Below are 22,232 nucleotides of genomic sequence, written 5' to 3' on the forward strand. Positions count from 1 at the left end.
TTGACAATTTTTAGATTTGTTCTTATAGAAATTTAATTAATCTGGTAACTTATTGCACATGTTACGTATTATACCAAACCATAATGTTCTAAACCTCATCTCAGACCACTATATCAAATCACCTTGCGCATGCGCAGGTCTATGCCCATGCCCTGGGGAGATACCATGTTCCATGCCCCAGGGCCGGCTCCATGCCCCTGGCGACACAAACACGCGGATTTCATTTACAATGAGAGCTTATGTGAATGACTTGGGCACAATTCTATTAACAGGCTGTATTAACCATAAAATTGAACTTTACCAAGCTACGATCCGGTTTTGTTAGGGTTTCGGTTTCGTTTTTGTTTTGTTACTGAAAACACATGCAAGCAATATATTTTAATATATAGAACCACGCAAGCACCAGTACTCTTTGAAACTACATCAAACATAAAATGTTATGTATGACCTTTATCCAAAGATACCGAGGACATTAAACTACTTCCTCAACGTACCGAAACCACACGACCGTCAATATATTGCTACATTGGTACGCATGCGTACTGTATACTGGTGGTAACAATATAATAAGCATGGTAAACATGAATTTACACAGCGTCTTCTACATTTTATTAAGACAATAAAAATGCGCAACTCTGGATGCCTATTCCGCCTGTGCCAAAACGCGTCGTTTCGCGCTGTTGTCCATTTTTAGTTCCAAGGCAAGGGTGATTTCAATGCTGGGATTCAGTGGGAATGAGAACGTAACGCGCGTTCTTGCCTGGCGCGCGCAACTGTTCGAAATTCGCGGTGAAAACCGCTGTGTGCAACACAGTAATCCTCAGACTCTTTCCAGTCAGATGACACTCCTTCAATGTATAACAACATATTTACAACATGTTTCTGTTCTTCCTCAAATCAGCTGCCAAGAAAAAAACACAAGATGACCTAGAAGAAGATGGAAACAAGGACGAATATCGAGATGGTTGTCTGAAACGTTGCCTCAAGGGATTCCACCGACGCACGATCGCAAAGCTCGCGATTTTTCAAGCGGGAACATATGCGAACGTCATACTTGTAAATATCCTTGGTTTCATTTCCGGTTTGATTTTGACGACATTTTTCTTCGCGTTGTTCATTTTCAAATTGAACTATGGCGCCATCGGTGCCGTTCTACTGGCTGCTGTTGTGGGGACGTTTCTCTGCTTTGGGTTAGCCTTCAATTCGTCCATACGTTGTATGACATTGTTGATGATACCGCAATTATTTTCCAGTAAGTTAGACAACCTTTTTTTTCAAATCACATAAAATTGGTGTGTTAAGAGTGCATGAGGCGGTGCACTAGTCGAGATCTACGCATATCTCCAACAGCAACAGTATATTGATAAAGCTTTGGTACGCACAGATAGAGCTGTCACTGTGTCAGTCACATGCACACATTAAAACATATTACTATAATTACACAATACAAAACAAGCATAGTAGCCATGGTAACACGTTAAACATCAAAACGTCGATGACCCACACTGCCGTTTCGGGAATATCCGTTCTCTCAGAGCCGAAATCTTCAATCTGTTAATTTCTATGTAAGATAGTGTATGATGATAATATTAATAAGAATGATACCATACTCAAGCCAAGTTATTGTTTTGAACAGAAAAGATGGATTATATACACTGGTTGTTCTACGTCACGACAACTCGTGTTACGTCACTGGTTTTGCAGTGCTCAAAATATGAGTTCGAGTCTGAATCGTATGTTATATTTCCCGATTTTTCATAAATTATGCCTGAGGAGGTATAATTATATTATTCTACAATATTTTCTTCATTTTAACCGAAAAACACACGTGACCTAAGGGGTTGTCACTACTTGTCTAGCGACTCTCAGTAGCAAGGCCCCTTAGGTCGATCGTATTTTCCTCAACTCAGAAAAAACATTGGGAATACTATCTAACTATCATTCGTGTTCATACTAATAAGTCTTATGTTACATTGTCATTTGCACCACGTGACATGTACATAATCAGTCTAGAAGCTATACATGTTGGCTCGTTTTCGACGACCTCTCTTTCTCCACCGTATAGACAAATGGTTTTCTCTAGCACGATATTCCCTTGTTACCACATAACATCGCTAGTTTAATGTTATTGAAGCGTTGTTATAAAATATGATTTTATCAAATTCTCATGTGGCTTACTTTAAGACTGGTGGTTGAGTTTGTAGCAAACTGAATGAAGAAACCAATTACAACTACCAGCTGTTAGTCACGGTGTGATGGATTACTACTGACATGCACTGCGCATGCTCATCCTTATCCGATCTTTAGCTAGATTTTCAGTAAAATCTGTCTCTTTCACATGGAAAACGAGCCCACATGTATCAAAACTAGTACAAATTTATAGACCAATCACTGTTTTCCATTGTAGGTACAGGTCGTCTAGTGCTATTAGCATATGGTATGTTGATGGTAATGAGTGGTCCATTATCAAATCTCAACCATAATTTGAGCGTAGCCAGTAAGAGTCAGGCATGCGGCAGCTCCCTGGCATTCAACCAATCACAACAGTTGTTTGATATGGCCACGGCTCCTCTATCGAGTAGGTGTAGATTCTTGTTCATCTGATTGGCTGATAGACTGGTATATAATAGATAGCTTGACCGAAATGTCACGGTTTATTTGATCGCAAAAGAACTTTGCTTGTTTATTAATTTATTTATTTATTTACACATTCATTCGCTTGTTTATTTGTTTGTTTGTTTATTTATTTATTTCCAAATTCGTGAAACCTGGCGGATAAACTATCATTGCTCTTTGTAAATAATAATATTAAACAAGCAGAAACACAAATAAAGAAATAAATTTGTAATTATTTATTCATTTATTTATTTATTTATTTATTTATTTATTTATTTATTTATTTATTTATTTATTTATTCATTTATTTATTTAAGTTTATTAGTCACGCTTTGGAGACAGTTTTTGTCGCATTTTATGACGAGTTCACCAGATCGTTTGATCTTGTAACGTTTACTATGAATTAAAAATGAATGAGCGATAAATCTATAAACTATTATCATGGATGTAATTTTCTTATCTTCTTTTTTTTTGTTTTGTTTTTAATGCAAACATGTTATTCTTTCCAGCGGTACTTGATTCTGTTGAAAACGTTTTAGACTCTATGAAGGAAATAGTCAGCGAGGTCGAAGCCTCATTCGAAGCCATAGCCGATTCCATTAATGCAGTAGGTAAGGTCGGTTCATCTATATTTATAGCCGATACCATTAATGGTATAGGTAAGTTAGGTTTATTCAGATCATCCCAGTCAGATTAAAATCTGATGTGTTGAGTACGGTTCGATTTCTTTATTTACCTCAATTTCCTTCGTTTAAGGTTTAGTGTCGTTTTTTTTACGTTTTGACGGTTTACGGTTCCGGGGGTGGCTCTCTGTATCGTGTGTGCTTGTGTCAAACAGAGAGCGTGACCACTTAACATGAAACGGAAGGCAGCCTGTGGCCTTTTTTGTAAAATTTTGATCACAAAAATATAACCGCTATTGAAACTTGTGTGTAACTTTAATATGTTTTTTTTCCACAGGTGATGGTGTGCAGGAGGCCATTGACTGGATGTACAGTATAGTAGATAAATGCAATGAACGCATGGGGGCGCCAGAAACTATGTGTCGGGTGAAGTTTGACAACGCTGAAAAGGATTGTGAAAAGAAACTTAAGGGCAACATCTTAATTTCGTGGTCTTGTTCCATTGTGGGTCTTGTGAAACATATTTGTAAAGTAGCTGGAGGTAAGTTAGTAAGACGTATTTCAAGATATCGTACGTCTTATCAAAATCTTGTAATACTTTATATACATACTATAGCCAAGTTTGAAAGATGTCGAGAACTTGATGTATATGTAAAATAAACTTCGTGTAGGAACTTTATTGCGTACTAAATTAATATACACTCTCTTTTTTCAGTTGGAAAGTTATTCTGTCTGATTCCCGCATCAATCATTGGACTCGTTGTCGGTACCATAACCAAAGGCAAGTCTTGCTGCTCTAAAGGCCAGGGGTTCAATCCCAGGTTCTTTCATTTGTACCTTTATCACTGGCGCAATAAGGCTAACATAGGCCTATTCTTTTGTACATGGCCAACCTTTCTATAACTCTGCCATAAAACTGCCATTACCATGTAAACACACCAGAACCAATGACGTAGACACGCGGTGTGATGACGTAGAGTATACATTCCATATTTTTTGTTGAACGTGGCCCCTGCATGGTACAATTTTTTATATTGGTAGACCTTTCCTCAGACACATAATTCACAGTGTAATTATTATGTTACAGGGTGCACTGTAGTTCTCGAAGAATTAGAACAACAATTCTACGTAGACTTTGATCTTACTCATAATTTCACCGTAAACACCGATGTCTCCAAAACAGTGTCGGAGATTACCGAAGGGATAACACAGGAAATCGGCAGAAGAACCCACGTGTTTCGTCTAATCTTAACCTGGGCTAGTAGAGCTTTGGCTCTGACTATAATATGGTTATTCTTAAAGTAAGTTTTATTATCTGCATATCTTGATCTACTTTAAAGTAAGAAATAGCATTCTATATGCATTGTATATGTAATACAATTGTCATCTTATGGAATGATCAAGAGTTGCGAAAACATTGAGAGTTTTTCTACTTTTTCAAAATTTAACATTGTATGTTAAGTTTTTTGTCTCAATATTGACGCCAAGAGTTGTTTATAAAAATTCTATTGTTTTTATGTATCGTGTTTGTTTTTAGGGCGCATCTGTACCGTCGCAAGTATTTGGTGAAGGATCGCTATGACAACTGCTACGTCACATCGCTGTTTATCGAGATGGACGACAAGCGAGCGTCAATGAATAAAGAAACATTACTGCCACTGAAAAGGGAAGAGAGGAGTAAATATATACGACCATGTAAGTATGGAGTATGAATGGGATTGAAGTATCCTGAGAGAGAGAGAGAGAGAGAGAGAGAGAGAGAGAGAGAGAGAGAGAGAGAGAGAGAGAGAGAGAGAGAGAGAGAGAGAGAGAGAGAGAGGGGGGGGGGTAGAGACAAACAAACGAGAAACAATGTATATGAATGACTAGACATGGCTTAATAAATATTGGTATATGATATGCATACACCATGTCATGTGTTGACCTACACTTGAATCTAACTATCTATTCGTATTAGTTTCCATGAAACTGGCCAAACTGGAGAAATTTAGTATGGTGACTGGCTTGTTAATGTGGTTCTCTCAAAGCCTCTGGGTGGCGCTCATCATCTGTGCTGACTATGGAGCCTATTGGTTGTTGAATATGATTCATGTTAATTCTGCCTTGATCACTCGGCTTAACAGTAAGTAAACTCGTGGCTATTATCTACTTAGGGATTGTCATAATTAATACACACTGAAGGCATATGTTGAATGTGTAATATAGGCATGAATATCATTGTACAACAGCCATACTAGTTGCGGATGCAAAATTCATAGTCCCTAGGTCATTGTAACACTATCACACATCATTTGGTAGGGGGAAGGGGTAAACACAATCGCCATGGAATTTCCAACATGTCCTGCATAACATTTCATGATATCATTGTCAAAGAAAGAGAGGGAGATTTACTGGAAAAATATAAACAAAAGGGATACATATAACCATCCGTGCAATACAGTTTGCAAAAATGTAATGTACTGACATTTCTTTCTTTGTCTGCAGGTCCACATATAGTTCGTATGAAGGTACAAGGTGAAGGTTTAATGGCTGACCTCTATAGAGAGGTCATCAATAGCTTTGATCCCATGTCCGGGAAGAATTCCAGTATTGATACAACAAGATGTCTGCCGAACCCAGAACCACCGGACATGACGTCATATAGGACAATCGGTAATATAATCAGAACTAGACGTAGTATTTTCTAGATAAATTTGATAAATGTGATTAGTATGTTTCTACGACTCTGGTCTAAAATGAAGTTTATTTGTTTGTTTGTTTGTTTGTTTGTTTGTTTGTTTTATAAGTGACAGAAAAACAAGGAATTTGTCAAAGAATTTTGGCGGAACGTAAATAAAGATCATTTCATTCATCCAATAATAAAACAGAATTGACATGATCTCATGGTGTGGATTTCTCCCCAGGTTCAATCTATGGCATATGCCTATTTCTCGTCCTAACGGAAGCTTATGGTCTACGTCTTCGCCACGTGGTGGCGTCCTACTACTATCCAGAGAGGGAACGACAGAGGATTGCCTGGCTGTATGGTCATATTCAAAAACGGCGTGGAGGGTTTTTGCGACTTCTTCGTCGAAAAGTGAGAAGGAACTCAAAAAGTATTAAACCTATGGAAAAGATAAAAATGCTTGACCGTCTAGCTGCTATGTGAGTTCCCCTATCTTTGTAACACCCGCACCCCTCATCCGCACCCCGGCCTCACCCCGAACTTACAACCACATTGACAATACATCGACCGACCACTTGGCAAGTATAGGTTATCTAAACAAACACTCAACTTGCCTGTTTTAGTTTTTCCGGCAGCGGCTCTTCTGTTCATAATTTACGAAAGTCTGTTCATAAAATAGTTTTTAACAGTCACATCATTTAAAACAGAGCTAGTATGATGATACATCAAATAAAATGTCTGTCTCTATCTATCTATCTATCTATCTATCTATCTATCTATCTATCTATCTATCTATCTATCTATCTATCTATCTATCTATCTATCTATAATCTATCTATCTATCTATAATCTATTCGTCTATAATCTATCTCTATATATATCTACGTATCTCTATCTCTACCCCTTCTCTGTCTCTGTCTCTCTCTATTTCTCTCTGTCTGTATGTCTCTCTGTCTCTCTCTGTCTCTCTTTCTCTCTCTCTCATGCAGTTTGTGTTATTGACACATAGATTATGATTCGAAATCCATCTTCTTAAACGGAAGATTTGAAGAAGTGAGAAAGATAGGCGTGTCTATAATATTCCCAAAATAATATCTAAATTTTATTCTAGGTCTCCTTTGTTTGAAAAGATTCTTAAAATGTGTGGAATTGAAAAGAAGTACTGTATTGGGTGTTCTCAGTCAGGGGATAAAGATGATACAGAAAACTTCAAACACTGTGCCAAACCAGATTGCAAAGGTAATGTACAGGTGTCATGTGATGTTGTTAGCCTGCCCTCTATGTCAATAAATGGTATATCATAATCATATTTTGTGAAGCGTTATAGGATACGGTGTAGAGTTCAGAAAGTATAAAAACTCAGGTAAATTGAAATAGGATTTAAAACACACACACACACACACACACACACACACACACACATACATATAATATATAACTTGGGAGGACAGTCACCCATTTTCAAAATGAAAGGATAAATGACAAGTGATTTTATATACGTATATTTCTCCATTAATATATATATTTTAAATGATTTTAATTCTATCCTTTTCAGGAATTTACTGTTTAGAATGTTTCAGTGACCTGAACAATATGTGTACATTGTGTATGAAACCAATAGACTACGGAGACTTCTCGGATATCAGTGAAGAAAAGTAAGTGATGTTGACTTCTAGTGTCTAGGTAAACACAACCAATGGGAATGGCGTGGTTTCTTTGCCAGACTCTGCAAACGGTCTGTCTGTCTGTCTGTCTGTCTGTCTTTGTCTATCTGTGATTTGTTTTGTATTAAATCCGTTATATTTCAAGTTAATTATTTGTTGGTACGATCAGACACAGTTTCCTTAGATTTTGCTTACACTACCATTTACTGCTGCATATACGATATATCAATTTTACCTCCCCCCCCCCCCCGTAAGGGAGGTTATGTTATGCTTCTGTCTGTCTGTCTGTCTGTCTGTCTGTCTGTCTGTCTGTCTGTGGACACGATATCTCAAAAACTACTGCATCGATTCTAATGAAACTTGATACACATCTTCCATATCTTAATGCCAGGAAATTATTAAATTTGGTAAACATCCAATGAATATAAACTAGTTTGGCTATAACTTATTCTTCACTTACAGAGACTCTAGTGATGAGGAGCTGAATTTGGTGAAAGGTGGTGGCAAACGAGGCTATGAAAGAGTCAGCTTTACAGATGGCGATGCAAGGAGCATAGACAGTTCATCAGAGAGTGATTTTTACGATGAATAGCTTATAAAAACAATGTACATACATGTAAATATTTATGAGACAAATCACGGAATATGACTCTACACAATCCTATAGATATAGAAACCTTTTTTCTTACAACAACAAAATGATAATAAAAGTTGTCTTTTCATATTCTTCAATTTTTTTGGATTTGGAATACTTATTTCACACATTTACACAAACACACATGCGCACGCATGCACACACACACATACATATACATACATACATACATACATACATACATACATACATACATACATACATACATACATACATACATACATACATACATACATACATACTTGTCTAGCACCTCTTAGTGACAACCCTTAGGTCACAAGTATTTCCCGGCCGAACGAAGAAAAATATTGGAGAACAATATAATTACACAAGTGCCAATAATATCAAAGGAAAATCGAGGAAAGTAATGATAATTTTGAACGGTTTGACTCATATTTTGAATGCAGCGCAACCAGCGACATAGTGACACGTGTTGTCGTAACATAATATTGATGCGCGTTGTTGTGATGTAGAACGACCTGAGTATATATTCCATATTTTTGGTTCAACTTGGCTCATCCATAATTCAGCTTACATGTGGTAAGATTACACTTTGAATTATTGTCTGAGTTAGTAGTTTATTATCTTATAATCAAACAAGACAGAAAAAAAACACATTATTAAACACATAATTTTAGGATGGATTCTCCATCTGGTCACCTTAAATGTACAATACATGTAAATTGTCCTTGACTTACGCCCTCAATCGTCTACACATTTCATATTTCCAACTAGGAAATGAACAATCGAATTACGGCTTGTAAATAGAACATTACAATTGGGTGGTAACCTGAAACTATAAATCTACCAGACAATTGTAGTGGTTTAAGATCTCGGTGAAAGTGTGTTTCTACTGCCAGACAAGACGAATACAACAAACAATCCAAGGACTATACTATGTTTATGATTATTTTTTTAAAAATATCACCCAACTATATTTAGTATAATTATGTATATACAGTATAGTTATAGTTATATGTATAATTATACCAGTCGATCTAAAGAAAGTAAAATACAGCTTTCTTCTTATGAATATCAAACGGTTCAGATTAATGGATTTTCTGAAGTTTATCACAATAACTTAATAACTTTGTGCACTAGAAAGTTATCAAAATAGAAGTCATCAAAATATCATGTTAAAGGGGTATAGTCTGTAAATTGTGAGGTCATTTTGTTTCATAAAAATAAACTTTATTCCAATTACTAAATGCATGTTGCACTATGTCCAGCAACTGGTAAAGCTTTCATTTTTTATTCAGAGGTAATATAAAATTGACAAAATGCCCCATTTTCCATTTCCAAACCCCTCTCTTTTTTCACTCTACAGCCCCCTCTATCAGTATCACTCTGCATTGATGCTCATATGTAAATAAGTTAATGTGTAACTTTCTAAATTGACTGTTGCCGAAAAGTGTGTCTCAGTTACAGACTGAGCCACTTTAATAAAAGTTAGGATATTGGCGATTTTGGCGGGAAATTGCATTATGATGTTTGCAGAAAATGTAATACTCGAAAATTACTCTCGTTCTTGTTCACAAGCAGTTCCATCTTGGATATTCTTGGTATGCTTCATTGTAGGTAGTTCCATCAAGGCAATGTGCTAGTACGGCGTCACACTGGCAGAGCGCCATCTTGCAGTCTTTATGTTTGTCGTTATGGTCGTACTCGCTGAGAGGAGCTGAAATTAGGACAAAATAGTGTTACACAAAATTGGCGATGTAGATATACTAAAATGAATAAATTATAAGTTGCACTCTTTGTGCTTAACTCAAATTTCGAAATGTCTAGTGTATTATTGCAAGCCCTGTGCCTGTAACTGGAATAATAGTATTCTTCAACTTTTTCATATTGTTGTAATTGCTAAGGACTAAAAAATAATTATTTGGTTCCGGTTACCCTACCCCACCTAGCTTTTCACTGCCAACCCCAAACTTTTTTTGGGCGTATTCGAGAAAAAAAATTAAATCGTGAAAATTATGAAGTCTCACAAGAAATAGTGGATGCGAAAACTGACATCAACTTAAAAAGACAATATAAAACTGTTCTTTCAATCTGTAATGGCTGTACATCTGATAGGAAGAAATAAATAACACAGAGACTATTTGGAAAACAATGCAACACCTGAACTAGGCAGTCACACTGAAAAAAAATATTAAAATATAATGAAAAATCTACCTACCCCACCTATTCTAAAATTGAGTGTAACCGGAACCACACAATGTTTTTATTATGCCTAAGGTGTGTATAATTCACTCCAAGCAAGTTTGAGTAAACAATTCCACCAACAATTAATCAAAGAGTTAATATCACAAGGGTTGAACAACTTTGAATACAGTTTGTTGAGTTCTGAGGGGAAGGGGGTGTCTTTTTAAAAAACATATTTATATTGTTGCTTTAGTTAATAGAAAACAGTAAAATATGAACATATCAGTGTTCTACATAGTGGTCGGAGAATGCAGATGTATGACAGACAGACAGACAGACAGACAGACAGACAGACAGACAGACAGACAGACAAGCAGACTAGATAGACAGACAGACAGACAGACAGACAAGCAGACTAGATAGACAGACAGACAGACAGACAGACAGACAGACAAGCAGACTAGATAGACAGACAGACAGACAGACAGACAAGCAGACTAGACAGCCAGACAGACAGACAGACAGACAGACAGACAGACAGACAGACAGACAACGAAACTGTAAAATAAATAGACTGATAGTGAATACTCACCACATGAAGTGCAACTATGTTTGTATATTACAAAGATTTCAAAATAAGTACAGCCAGCATCATCCATTGCATCCCAGTAACAATTATCATGTGCCTGACAACATCTGAAATTTAAAAACATACATAGTGATATGACATGACATGATTTCTAAGTATTTAGATTCAAAGACCTTTACATACAGAAAATAATATTACAAATATGTACAGTAAACAGTTGTTTATCATCTATTTTACTTTTTCCTCGTTTTTTGAAAAACTTGGAAAATTGTCTGGTTTAATGGTTCTGATGCCATTGGATGGATAGTTGAGTGGGTGGATGGATGGATGGATGGATGGATGGATAGTTGAGTGGATGGATGGATGGATGGATGGATGGATGGTTGAGTGGATGAACTTTCTAGCTAATCACTAGAACAAGTGGTACATAAATCTATTCCAATACTCCACGAAAGTTCAAGATCTAAAATCGAAATATTTGGTTATTACCACATCATATACTTACCTATCAGTATCATCTAGTGGTATACCATGTCCACCTATTCCACAGTAACATCCATAGTTATTGTAATTCATAGGATTCCTGCCTGTAGTACATTTGATCATATCTCCCAGTTGAGTAAAGCTTCGTTTGTTACGGCTGTTCAGTACACTATGTATACTCCCTACGAAGTACAAAATATACATAAGTACTAAAATGTGCCTTGGGTTCAGTGTCCGTTTGCTAAGTGATTTGGCTAAAGAACCTTCTGACAAACACCTACTAGAATCCTACTGTCAATCCTGCCTTCGGTTTACTAACTTAAAAGATACAACACTGAAAGTTCATGCTACTCTAAATAAACTAGTTTGAAGAGACACCTCCCTATTGATACCAATGTCAATTCAATAGCTTATCACTGTTGATGTTGTATCAACATGTTGTGACAATAGTTTTAGAGTGTGTCAATCTTGGAAAACCGAAAGCTCAACTACCACCATGGGTTAAAATATTTGACCTGTTCAAGTACTAGTTGGTCCAGTTTTAGCCTTAAATAGTCATCAACATTATGATGAATGTACAAAAAGACTGACTGAAAGTCCTCATCCATGATGATAGATGACAACAACAACAACAACAACAACAACAACAACGTGTCTTCAATTACGACCGAATTTTGTATTTACACTTACAAAAAAAATTATGACATAAAGTTTCCCATTATATAGGATCCTATAGGGCAAAATATGCCCTGCTGTACTATCATATATCGGGCAACTTTTGCGTATACGCATCATCCAATGACGTCAGGTACTGATTTACATAATAAAGAGTGGTCCACAAGTACTTCTGTCAGCCTTGATGTGTTAACAATTTGTAGTTTATGGCCTTTCTATTCTATGAAGTACTGCAGTAAAGCGGTAGCGATGGCCTTCTTCCTCCATGCATAATTGTAAAGAATTAATGTTTATAGCTAGTATGTCATTCAACGAACTTGAACACCAATGTAATAAAGGAACACATTGAATTGTAACGGCAATCTACTTCCATCACCCGACTACGACACTTTCACCGATCACACAACCGATCATCAGAAAACTGACACATAGTTCGACCTGACGTACATACACATCGGAAAACCCAGAGAGAAAAAGGAAGAATGCAAATCTACAATGTTTTATCAGGCTAAACTATTCTCACTCTTTTGGAGAAGCAACTAGGATTGAGATAGTTATTGTGTCACCATGGCTAACTACATGTAACAAGTTTGTAATTTCATTATCAAGACGCCATTGCTAACATCTAACATCTAACTGGTTACTGTTATGCAAATATTTACAACCACTTACCAGAATGTACCGTACTAAACCATTCCGCCAGGGCAAATAACAGTACGACCGCCACAACACCGCCTCGATAACTTGTCATAGCCATATCCAACTTATATAGGCGAGAAAGTTTACGACGTTCCGGCGGTAATGTCGTTAGCTTCTGGTCCGGGAGCCACGACTGCCGTATTTACCTTTGACAACAGTAGCGAAACAATGATTCCAGATCAACTATAGTAACATCGATCGCACGACGTCATTGATAACAATAGTATTATGTAACAACAATCTTAAGGTATCGATTACTCTTTCCAAGACATTCATACCCAAATTTTGCAGTCCCGCTTGGAAGGATATCTACCCAAATTTCAAGCTTGAAAACGTTACAGTTTTCAAGCGAATTCGTGTTGTGGAAAAACAGAGGATGTTTTAGCCCACAACTGATCGGTGTGACGTCATTGTGATGCAAATCTGTAGTATCTGCTCAGTGCCGAATGAAGAACAAATTACAATAGTAAGAAATCGAAGGTTGTCTCGCGTTCTTACTACTTTGTCGACGATATGCGTTCAGTACCGTTGTGTATTCGTGAATAATTTTATCAGTTCAAAAATTAGTTCATTTTTTTCATTATCGGGGAATCTCATTATTCATTATTTAGATATCCATGGCAACTGATAGATACTTACAATTACCATGTATACTGCTAACAATACATTTGTCTGAAATTGTCTAGCACTATTGTTCGATAAAAGGAAATAAGTGCATTCGTGTTATTTTACGATAAAATCACCAACACTATGAAAGGATGCCATTTTTTTCACGACTTCTGTCGACACTAAATGTTTTATTATCTATATCATGTACAATACAAACCATTTCACACCTATCTGTATTCGATATTAATAAATTTGTAATTAATATTCCACCTTTACATTATGGGATAATCAACAATCAATCTATCTTATTTGCATGTACGTATACGTCAGTTATCACTAAAACCAAATTGTGTCAATTTTCATTTACTCCAGTAAAGTTATGACCTTTGACACTTAGTTAATATTCATCGAATACATCTGTCAGCTACGAGACTATGTCATGTTTCCCTCCATGATAAGACATTATTCCTCAATATTTTTCGAGTGACTTAAGGGGCCCTTATCATAACGTGTCACTAGACTCGTAGTGACAAAACCCTTAGGTCACGAGTATTTTTCGGCTGAGAGAAGAAAGATGTTGAGGAATAATTTTTATACCATGCACGAAATTCGACAAACAAGGAATCAAAGACATTTAGTACTAAGAATTCTTCCTATTTGACTAAACTGCGTAAAATTCCTTCAGTATCTTCACTTTTTCTTGGATGATCTTAAGGCACAAATCAATATGTTTTCGATGACTTCTAAAATTCATGACGCAAATTCGTAGATGATATTTGCCCCTGACATTTGCCGAGGATATGAACACACGGCCATCCTGTAGGATTCGAGCTAGCAGTTCTTTATTGAAGTCTTCATTCTTCTGGTTATCTTTGGTATCGTAGTAGAAGACCACTGCACTAAATACCGGGACTGGGTCTGCCACAAATCCATCCATACCTAAAAAGTAGACAAGTTGAAGAATGAGAAAGGCGGAACGGGATACCATGTACAGTTAAAATAGTCAGTGATTACCAGAAGACTATGAAATATTACACAAATATTGCCTGGCTATCAGTGTGCTAGAAGAGTATATTACACCGAGTGCTTCTATGCAGCAAATATTTCAGCCTTGGGAAATATTTGCTATTGTGTAACATAACAGCAAGAGGGGTAATATAATGTCCACTAGTGCCCAAATAAGGCAAGGCAATAAGTGATTATAACACATCACATTCTCAGGCACATATTCTTTCCAGAGATATAAAATTAATATTTGGGTCCGCACCCAAAAATCATTTCCCCCACCCAGGAATTATTATACCACATATAGATAGAAAGAACTCTAATTGACGTGCAATGTCTAATTATTGGACATGTAAACATATGTTGGTTGTCAGACTGGAATCAAACAATAACCCAATATTCAACTAGTACAGCTTTCAATCTTTACCTGATAGTTTTTGGTGGAAGTATTTGGCCAACAATATCTTCTCCTCCAATGCAGCAGCAAATGGTCTGATACCAAACAATTTCAATGGAAGCCACATTCTGAGACCCCTTTGTAATGATACAAAAAAACAGAATATGGAAAGATACACTTGTTAGTTACTGTGAATCTCATATGTAAATTGGATAAATACATAAACCAAACTGATGATGTAAGCCTGAGGAGTCCCAATGTAATCTCATATTATGAGAAAGGGGAACCCACTCCAGGAAATAAAGGCATTATCATGAACTTTGGGTTCTTTAGAGTCATTTCATGATTTTTACATTACCTACATTATGCATGAATTCAGAAAAACATCAATTTGAACTTTTGGCCCATTTCGGGAGTTTTGTTATGGGCCACATTGGCTTATGGGGGTAAGCAGAAATGCATATGTAATAGGTGAACAATGAATACGTTTTCACAAGGCGTGGCAGCCCATGGCATCTAATTCGTATGCATATCTGCTAAGTCCCATGATGCAACTGTGGACAAATGTGAGAACAATATAGAGGGGAAATAGAATGTCGTCGACTCTGTATGATTTTGTGTTTCTGGGCAATAACGTAACATTTTATATGATGGGAAGTCATGAAATAACTCTCCTGACGCCAACGCTCATGAAAATATCTTATTTACTGGAGTACTGTGTTCCCCTTGAATAACTGGCATTCGATGTTCCTACCTGGAATGCTTTGCAAGTTCAAACGATAAGTCACATGGGGAGTACTCTTCAATCCCAGCACCATCTTGGAGAATGCTAGTATTAGATGTCTGTACGTTGGCTTCAAATAATTTGCGTCCATCACGAACTAGCACAATACCGCTACCATACGGGAGGAATAATCCTAGAAGATGTAAATGATACTTGATTGGGTACTTGTCAACAAGAGAAAACTAAACTATACTTTGGAAATTCAGAGCCTCAAAATGGAATTATTGAGATAAAACAGTGTATGGACACAACAGGTTAAATTGGGAGAACTTGTTTAAGCACTGAAATAGAGTCCCATGATGCAACAGTGGGCCACTGCTAGAACGACGGAGGTGAAAAATAGTTTCAATTTCAAATTGGTGTTTCGTGAGAATCATACGACATTTATATGATGTGAAATCATGAATTAAATTACTCTCCAAAACCAAAAGTTTATTAAAACACGTTTATTTCTTGGTGTATCGTTCCCCTTTAATGGGTATGTCAAGTTACTGAAAATTTTAACATGGCGGCTTTCTTTATCATGCAAAATGACCACACGTAAAATTTACTAGGCACATGTGTAGCCGTACGGTGGGATTACCTTTGTGTGGATCCATTACAACCGAATCACTCCTTTCTACGCCTTTAAAATGGTGTTTGGCGTCATCCACAAGAACAAAGAATCCACCATACGCTGCATCCACATGCAACCATACATTGCATTCTTCTGCCACCTCAGCAATCTGATCTATAGGATCAACACTTCCAACATAAACAGTGCCTACACTCGCTGCTATTAGGAATGGTTTAAGTCCTTGCTGGTAGAATGTGAAAAGAATTAGAGTTATTGTCCACACAGAGTTATATGTCCACACAGAGTTATTCTCCAAACACAGTTATTCTACACACAGAGTTATTCTACATACATAATTATTCTCCACACAGTTATTCTCTCCACACAGAGTTATTCTCCACAGTTATTCTACACACAGTTATAGTCTCCACGCAGAGTTATTCTACACATAGTTATTTTCAACACTTATTCTACACAGAGTTATTCCCCACACAGTTATTCTCCACACACAGTTATTCTCCACAAGATTATTCTACACACAGAGTTATGACGTTTGGGTGCGGACCCAATTAATTGCCTTTATTGTACCGTAGTATTTGTACAGCAACACAATTGTATTTACTCTGCAAGTGATTCAATACTGTTATTGGTGAACGATATTATTACGAGAAAGTCATCGGAACTATCAAAATATTTATAGTCTCCACACAGAGTTATTCTACACACAGTTATTCTCCACACTTATGCTACACAGAGTTATTCCCCACACAGTTATTCTCCACACACAGTTATTCTCCACACAGAGTTATGACGGGTGCAGACCAAATTAATTGTATTTATTGTACCAAATTAATTGTATTTATTGTACCGTAGTAATTGTACAGTACAGTACAATTGCATTTACTCTGCAAGTGATTCAATACTGTTATTGGTTTAAAATGTTACAGTTGCAGATAATGCGATTTTAAGACATCTCAAACCAAACAGTATACCGTCTTTAAGATCACATTACGATTTTTACTTACCTCCTTATCTCTTTTGATCTGATCTCTTAAATCTGAAACGTTCATTGTAAGTGTCTTCTCATCCATAGAGATTTCTCGAATGATGACGTCATTCATTCCCAGCACACTGAGACACTTTCTTACACAGTAATGAGTAAGTTCTGCTTGATACACCACCACCCTTTGAAGCAAGAACATGAGAGGAGAGATATTGTCAGTGGTCAGCACTTTTCACTCGAAACTAAATCGTTGTTAGCGGGAAATCTCACAGTGTAGGTGCATATTTTGAGTGGAGCACATGACTAACTTCCGAGAACAATAGATAATGTATAAGTGCAGTTAAATCGACAGTTAGGCCGTGTAAATGTGTAATCTCATCAAAGAACTGACTTAAACATTCCTTCTGTTAAGCATATTTACCAACAGTGGAATCAGAACGTATTTATTACATATAATAGTCTCCTTTATATGTATCTGTATCTGTATTCGACAGGGCTCTTAGTCGCATTCCCACCACTGAGGGGGCTGGCTTCAGAAATGAAACCCTCAACGGTGAGAATGGGAGAGAGGTACTTTGATATCCGACTGACCTTTCATAGTCTCTTCCTCTAATCTTCATGCTGTCTCTTGCTGTCTGTATGGCGATCAGCGTCGCAGGCGTACCGCCAGATGTTAAGTTCCCAGCATGGTTTGACGGATAGCCTAACAAACTGGCAACCCAGGCTATCAACATGTTCTCCAAGCGAACAGCCTCTGGTGCAGTGTAAAACATCCCTGGGTTGTATATATTAACGGATAACGTGTTAGGTTTTATAGAAATGCCACTCCAGGATATAACTTATATAAGGGTATTTCCATAAACTTTGGATTCTGGAGAGTCATTTCATGTCTTCACATCACATAAATATGATACCAGGGCTATACAATACTTAGTAATATTGATGGGTAGACCTGTGTTCCCAACCATTTACTGTAACATCAACTTGCAAGGGACATGAAGTGTTTGGTATGCCATAGTGTATGTTATTCCCCCATTCCAGTATTCAACACTAGAGGGCACTATATTTTCCACTTCCGGTTTGCATTCTACAATTTGGCAATTGCCAAGAAACGCACATTTGAATATCATTTTCATCATTATTGTTCGAACCGAGATCCACTGTTGCCTGAAGGGACTTAGCAGACATGCATACGTAGTAGATCAACAATGAATAGTCATGATTGTTTATCTGAAGGTAATTAATGAGCACTTATGAGTCATGAATATTCATTGCTGATCTAATACACACACGTGTATAGTACGTCCCATGATGCAACACACCACACCTAGAATAATAAAGGTGAAATAGAGTTTCAATGTGGTGTTTCTTGACAATCGTACACAATTTATGTAGTGTGTAATATCATATCACCTGACACTCTAGAACCCAAAGTTTATGTCAATACCTTTAATTGCTGGAGTTGCGTACCCCTTTAATAGTTGAAATTACCCGTATCAGCATTAGGGAAAGCTATCGCTCCTGTGATAAAACGCCACTTTTGGGATTTATACAGCAAGGGTAAATTTAGAATGATAGCTCAAACCACTTTCATTGGTAGGCATGGTAACATACAAGTACTAATAGCCATGGCAAATTAATGGTTGAAGAGTTCGTACCTGAAAGTTTGTTTGTCACTGCCGAGAAGTAATCACCAAGGGCTGCTGGGTATAGTGCGCCGCCAGGAACGAACCCAAGGTGCATGCCATGGGAAATTTGTATACCGGATTTTAATACCGTACTCTCAAATGCATCAAAAATATCATCTGAAATAGGATGAAGAAGAGTTTAATGGAGAAACAGTGACATTTTGAGTGAGTGAGAGAGATAGGGACAGACAGACAGACAGACAGACAGACAGACAGACAGACAGACAGAGATAGAGACAGAATGGCAGACAAACAGCCAGACAAACAAACATACATACATACATACATACATACATACATACATACATACATACATACATACATACATACATACATACATACATACATACATACATACATACATACATACAGACAGACAGACAGACAGACAGACAGACAGACAGACAGACAATGGGTTGAGTATTACAGTATTACGCTCTGTAGATAGGCTATAAATGCTTGAACGTTGGCAATCACTGACCTAAATGACTTCTTTGTTCCGTAATAGGGTGTTTTAGTATACCAGACGATGCTTTGTCTCCAGGCTTTATGTACACCTCATATTCTATGTTCTCTAATTTCTCCAAGAAATTTTCAGCTCTGGCCGTCACGTTCTTCGTCATTTCTTTCCTATCATCCGGACCAAGTTCAAGACCTCTGGCTTCTTTCTCCAGGTTTTCGAGTTTTGCACAAAGATCCATTTTTAGATATTATAACTGACTGAATAAATAAATAAATAAAAAGACATTAACTCTCTCTCTCACTCTCTCTCTCGCAGTTTATGTGTGGGAGTATGTGTGTGTATGTATGTATGTATGTATGTATATGTGTGTATGTGTGTGTGTGTGTGTGTGTGTGTGTGTTAACACACTCAGAGGCACTGTAAGAATGCTTCATCATTGCTTCTCTCTTACTAGATCTGCCCTTATCAAACAAAAACCAATACAAATATGCCACGACATGAATATTAACTCCTAACCCAGTTTACAGGAGAAAAGGTGTTCTCAATGACGTGTTCATATACTCAAGCTCGTTAAAGAGGATATGTGAACAGAAAGTATAAAGTCCGATATTCATATACTCCATGCCTCTCTATAAAGTGGTAAACTGTCTCTCATTAACAGCTCTTACCTTCATAGACGTGTACGCTGTCTCCAAATGTGACTGGAATGCTGGTAGAAAATATATCTCAAACGTCACCAGATTTAGGTTAAGGACACGGGGTCATCTAGTAGATGTCAACTCTCGACCCTTTATTGTATTACAGGGAGCTCAGGAACCATGTTACAAACAAACAAACAAACAATCAATCAATCAATCAAACAAACATATAAGTAAAAATAAGTACACACAAGCCATGACAGTACGAGTTATATATAGTATATTGTTTTAATAGTACAGTATATGCAAGCCTTTTATCTTTATATATATAGTCACCTGATGATCGCAGAAGTGTGAAACTCTGAGTAACGACTTATATCCTTATACCTTGCCTACGACGCTCTGAGCACTACTGGTATTGCATTGAGCACTGTTCTCTTAAGTGACACACACACACACACACACACACACACACACACACACACACACATACACATATGTGTGTATGTGTCTATGTATGTGTCTGTCTGTGTCTATGTGTCTCTCTGTGTGTGTGCGCGTGCGTGTGTGTGTGTGTGTGTGTGTGTGTGTGTGTGTGTGTGTGTGTGCAGCTATACATGTAGGCAGTTATTCACGTGTTAATGATATTTTCATTACTTGTGCCTATTTTGTTTTTGCATGTATGTGTACGTTTCATTGTGTGTGTGTATGCATGTATGTATGTATGTATGTATGTATGTATGTATGTATGTATGTATGTATGTATGTATGCATGTATGCATGTATGTATGTATGTATGTATGTATGTATGTATGTATGTATGTATGTATGTATGTATGTGTCTCTCTGTGTGTGTGTCTGTCTGTCTGTGTTTTAATATGGTACTGAGACGCCATATTTTTGTATAACTTATCTCAATATGTACTGTTTATCATTTGGACCTACTGTGTCATTGAGATGTGACCTAGTGTTTACTTTAAACTTAAACTTAAAATATATTGTTTGATAAGATTGGTGACATTTTAACGGGTGGATCTGAAAGGTCAAATTTGCATATAAGCCGCGAATATAATGACGGAGTGTGAGCATGAGCAAGTTCAGTGTTACGACGTCGCAGATATATAGTTAATTCCCCAAATGTTTAAAAGTATTATACACACACACACGCGCGCTCGTGTGTATATGTTTGTTTCTGGTTTTTTATATCATTTTTTTTAAATCTATAATATATATTTTTGTTTTATACACACGTTCACTACAGGTAAACACTAAATTGCAAAGGTACACACACAGACATACGTACACGTACACATACACATACACATACACATACACATACACATACACGTGCACGTACACAGACAGACACATACACATTGTAGTACAGGTAAACACAAAAATGTACACATACACACATAAAATAGTAGTGAGTTTAACTATGGTCTCTGTATAGCTAACTACCGATAGTGAAAGACTGCGTTTCCTTAAAGAATAACTTAGTTCTCAACTTTTAAAGTATGGTTGTATCAGTTACCAGGATATCCTCTCATAGTTATCTCTACAAGCATAAGTTGGAGTGGTTTTATTTTGGGAAACTTTAAAAGGATATTGCCGACATATGTATAAGCGAAAGTTCAGCACAACAGCGCAACTGCCGTTTCGAAAGATCTTGTGACTAATACCATGTTTGAAACGCCACGACAGTTGTGACGGCGGTTCCTTTAATAGCAAATTGAAGAAACAACCGTTCATTACTATACAGTATCGGGTTTGACTTTGGCATAGAGACTTTGGATCAGCTGTTTGGTTATATTCGAGAAATGGCGATGAAATCTTGTCGAGGAAGTGTTGTAATGGTCGTATTGTTACTGGCCTTGATAGAATGGTTCGGCACGATGCAAGTAAGGTCAGGTGAGTCACATATCAATTTTGTAGCGTAGTGGATGGGGTAGTGTGATGTTAGAAGGCGGGGGACAGTAATGCCAAAAATAAACAAACATTTTCATATAAACTGATTTTATAGCATATATATTTATTTCATTTTATTTTATTTTATTTATACATGTATATCGCTGTGTATCACTCAGGATTTCGTAGAAACACTTTGTTATCAAGAACTTTTTCTCGTATATTTACACGTTTAACTTGATCCAAGTTGCCATGGCTATTAGTACTTGTATGTTACCATGCCTACCAATGAAAGTGGTTTGAGCTATAACATATGTATCCCAACTTCTTGAGTGAACAATAAAACTTGCTATTTCTTTCATAAGAT

General features: G+C 36.9%; 4 protein-coding genes across 7 annotated transcripts in view; 2 read left to right on the forward strand and 2 right to left on the reverse strand.

Annotated features, from left to right (window-relative positions):
- Positions 1-876: 876 nt before the first annotated feature.
- Positions 877-8,160, forward strand: LOC144453171 (DC-STAMP domain-containing protein 2-like). Its single transcript, XM_078144450.1, has 12 exons — positions 877-964; positions 2,408-2,578; positions 3,126-3,275; positions 3,577-3,788; positions 4,281-4,540; positions 4,777-4,934; positions 5,197-5,361; positions 5,724-5,891; positions 6,143-6,383; positions 7,016-7,143; positions 7,460-7,559; positions 8,031-8,160. Exons 1-12 carry the CDS (start codon positions 877-879, stop codon positions 8,158-8,160), a joined length of 1,971 nt encoding a protein of 656 aa, XP_078000576.1.
- A 1,595-nt stretch (positions 8,161-9,755) lies between these two features.
- Positions 9,756-12,872, reverse strand: LOC144453172 (basic phospholipase A2 DE-1-like). The gene is made up of 4 exons (XM_078144451.1): positions 12,788-12,872; positions 11,463-11,622; positions 10,961-11,064; positions 9,756-9,901 (listed from the first exon to the last, which is right to left on the reverse strand). Exons 1-4 carry the CDS (start codon positions 12,870-12,872, stop codon positions 9,756-9,758), a joined length of 495 nt encoding a protein of 164 aa, XP_078000577.1.
- Positions 12,873-13,596: 724 nt separating this feature from the next.
- LOC144452812 (aromatic-L-amino-acid decarboxylase-like) overlaps positions 13,597-22,232 on the reverse strand; it is an 18,016-nt gene continuing 9,380 nt past the window's right edge. For 2 of the 4 annotated variants that reach the window (XM_078143970.1, XM_078143969.1), the window contains exons 2-10: positions 19,988-20,127; positions 19,338-19,576; positions 18,827-18,973; positions 17,760-17,943; positions 17,191-17,350; positions 16,193-16,409; positions 15,580-15,742; positions 14,856-14,962; positions 13,597-14,362 (exon numbers count right to left, since the gene is read on the reverse strand). In XM_078143970.1, the coding sequence (XP_078000096.1) occupies positions 14,085-14,362; positions 14,856-14,962; positions 15,580-15,742; positions 16,193-16,409; positions 17,191-17,350; positions 17,760-17,943; positions 18,827-18,973; positions 19,338-19,557 (1,476 nt within the window). In that variant the 5' untranslated portion in view covers positions 19,558-19,576; positions 19,988-20,127 and the 3' untranslated portion in view covers positions 13,597-14,084. Of the gene's footprint in view, positions 14,363-14,855; positions 14,963-15,579; positions 15,743-16,192; positions 16,410-17,190; positions 17,351-17,759; positions 17,944-18,826; positions 18,974-19,337; positions 19,577-19,987; positions 20,386-22,232 lie in introns of those variants that run through there. The other 2 variants (XM_078143968.1, XM_078143971.1) reach the window with 2 other exon arrangements.
- The window catches only part of LOC144453026 (acidic phospholipase A2-like), a 3,713-nt gene continuing 3,067 nt past the window's right edge, over positions 21,587-22,232 (forward strand). The window contains exon 1 of the mRNA XM_078144291.1: positions 21,587-21,868. Within this exon, the coding sequence (XP_078000417.1) occupies positions 21,778-21,868 (91 nt within the window). The 5' untranslated portion in view covers positions 21,587-21,777. The remainder of the gene's footprint in view (positions 21,869-22,232) is intronic.

Source organism: Glandiceps talaboti, chromosome 23 (assembly GCF_964340395.1).
Source record: "Glandiceps talaboti chromosome 23, keGlaTala1.1, whole genome shotgun sequence".
Taxonomy (NCBI): Eukaryota; Metazoa; Hemichordata; class Enteropneusta; family Spengelidae; genus Glandiceps; species Glandiceps talaboti.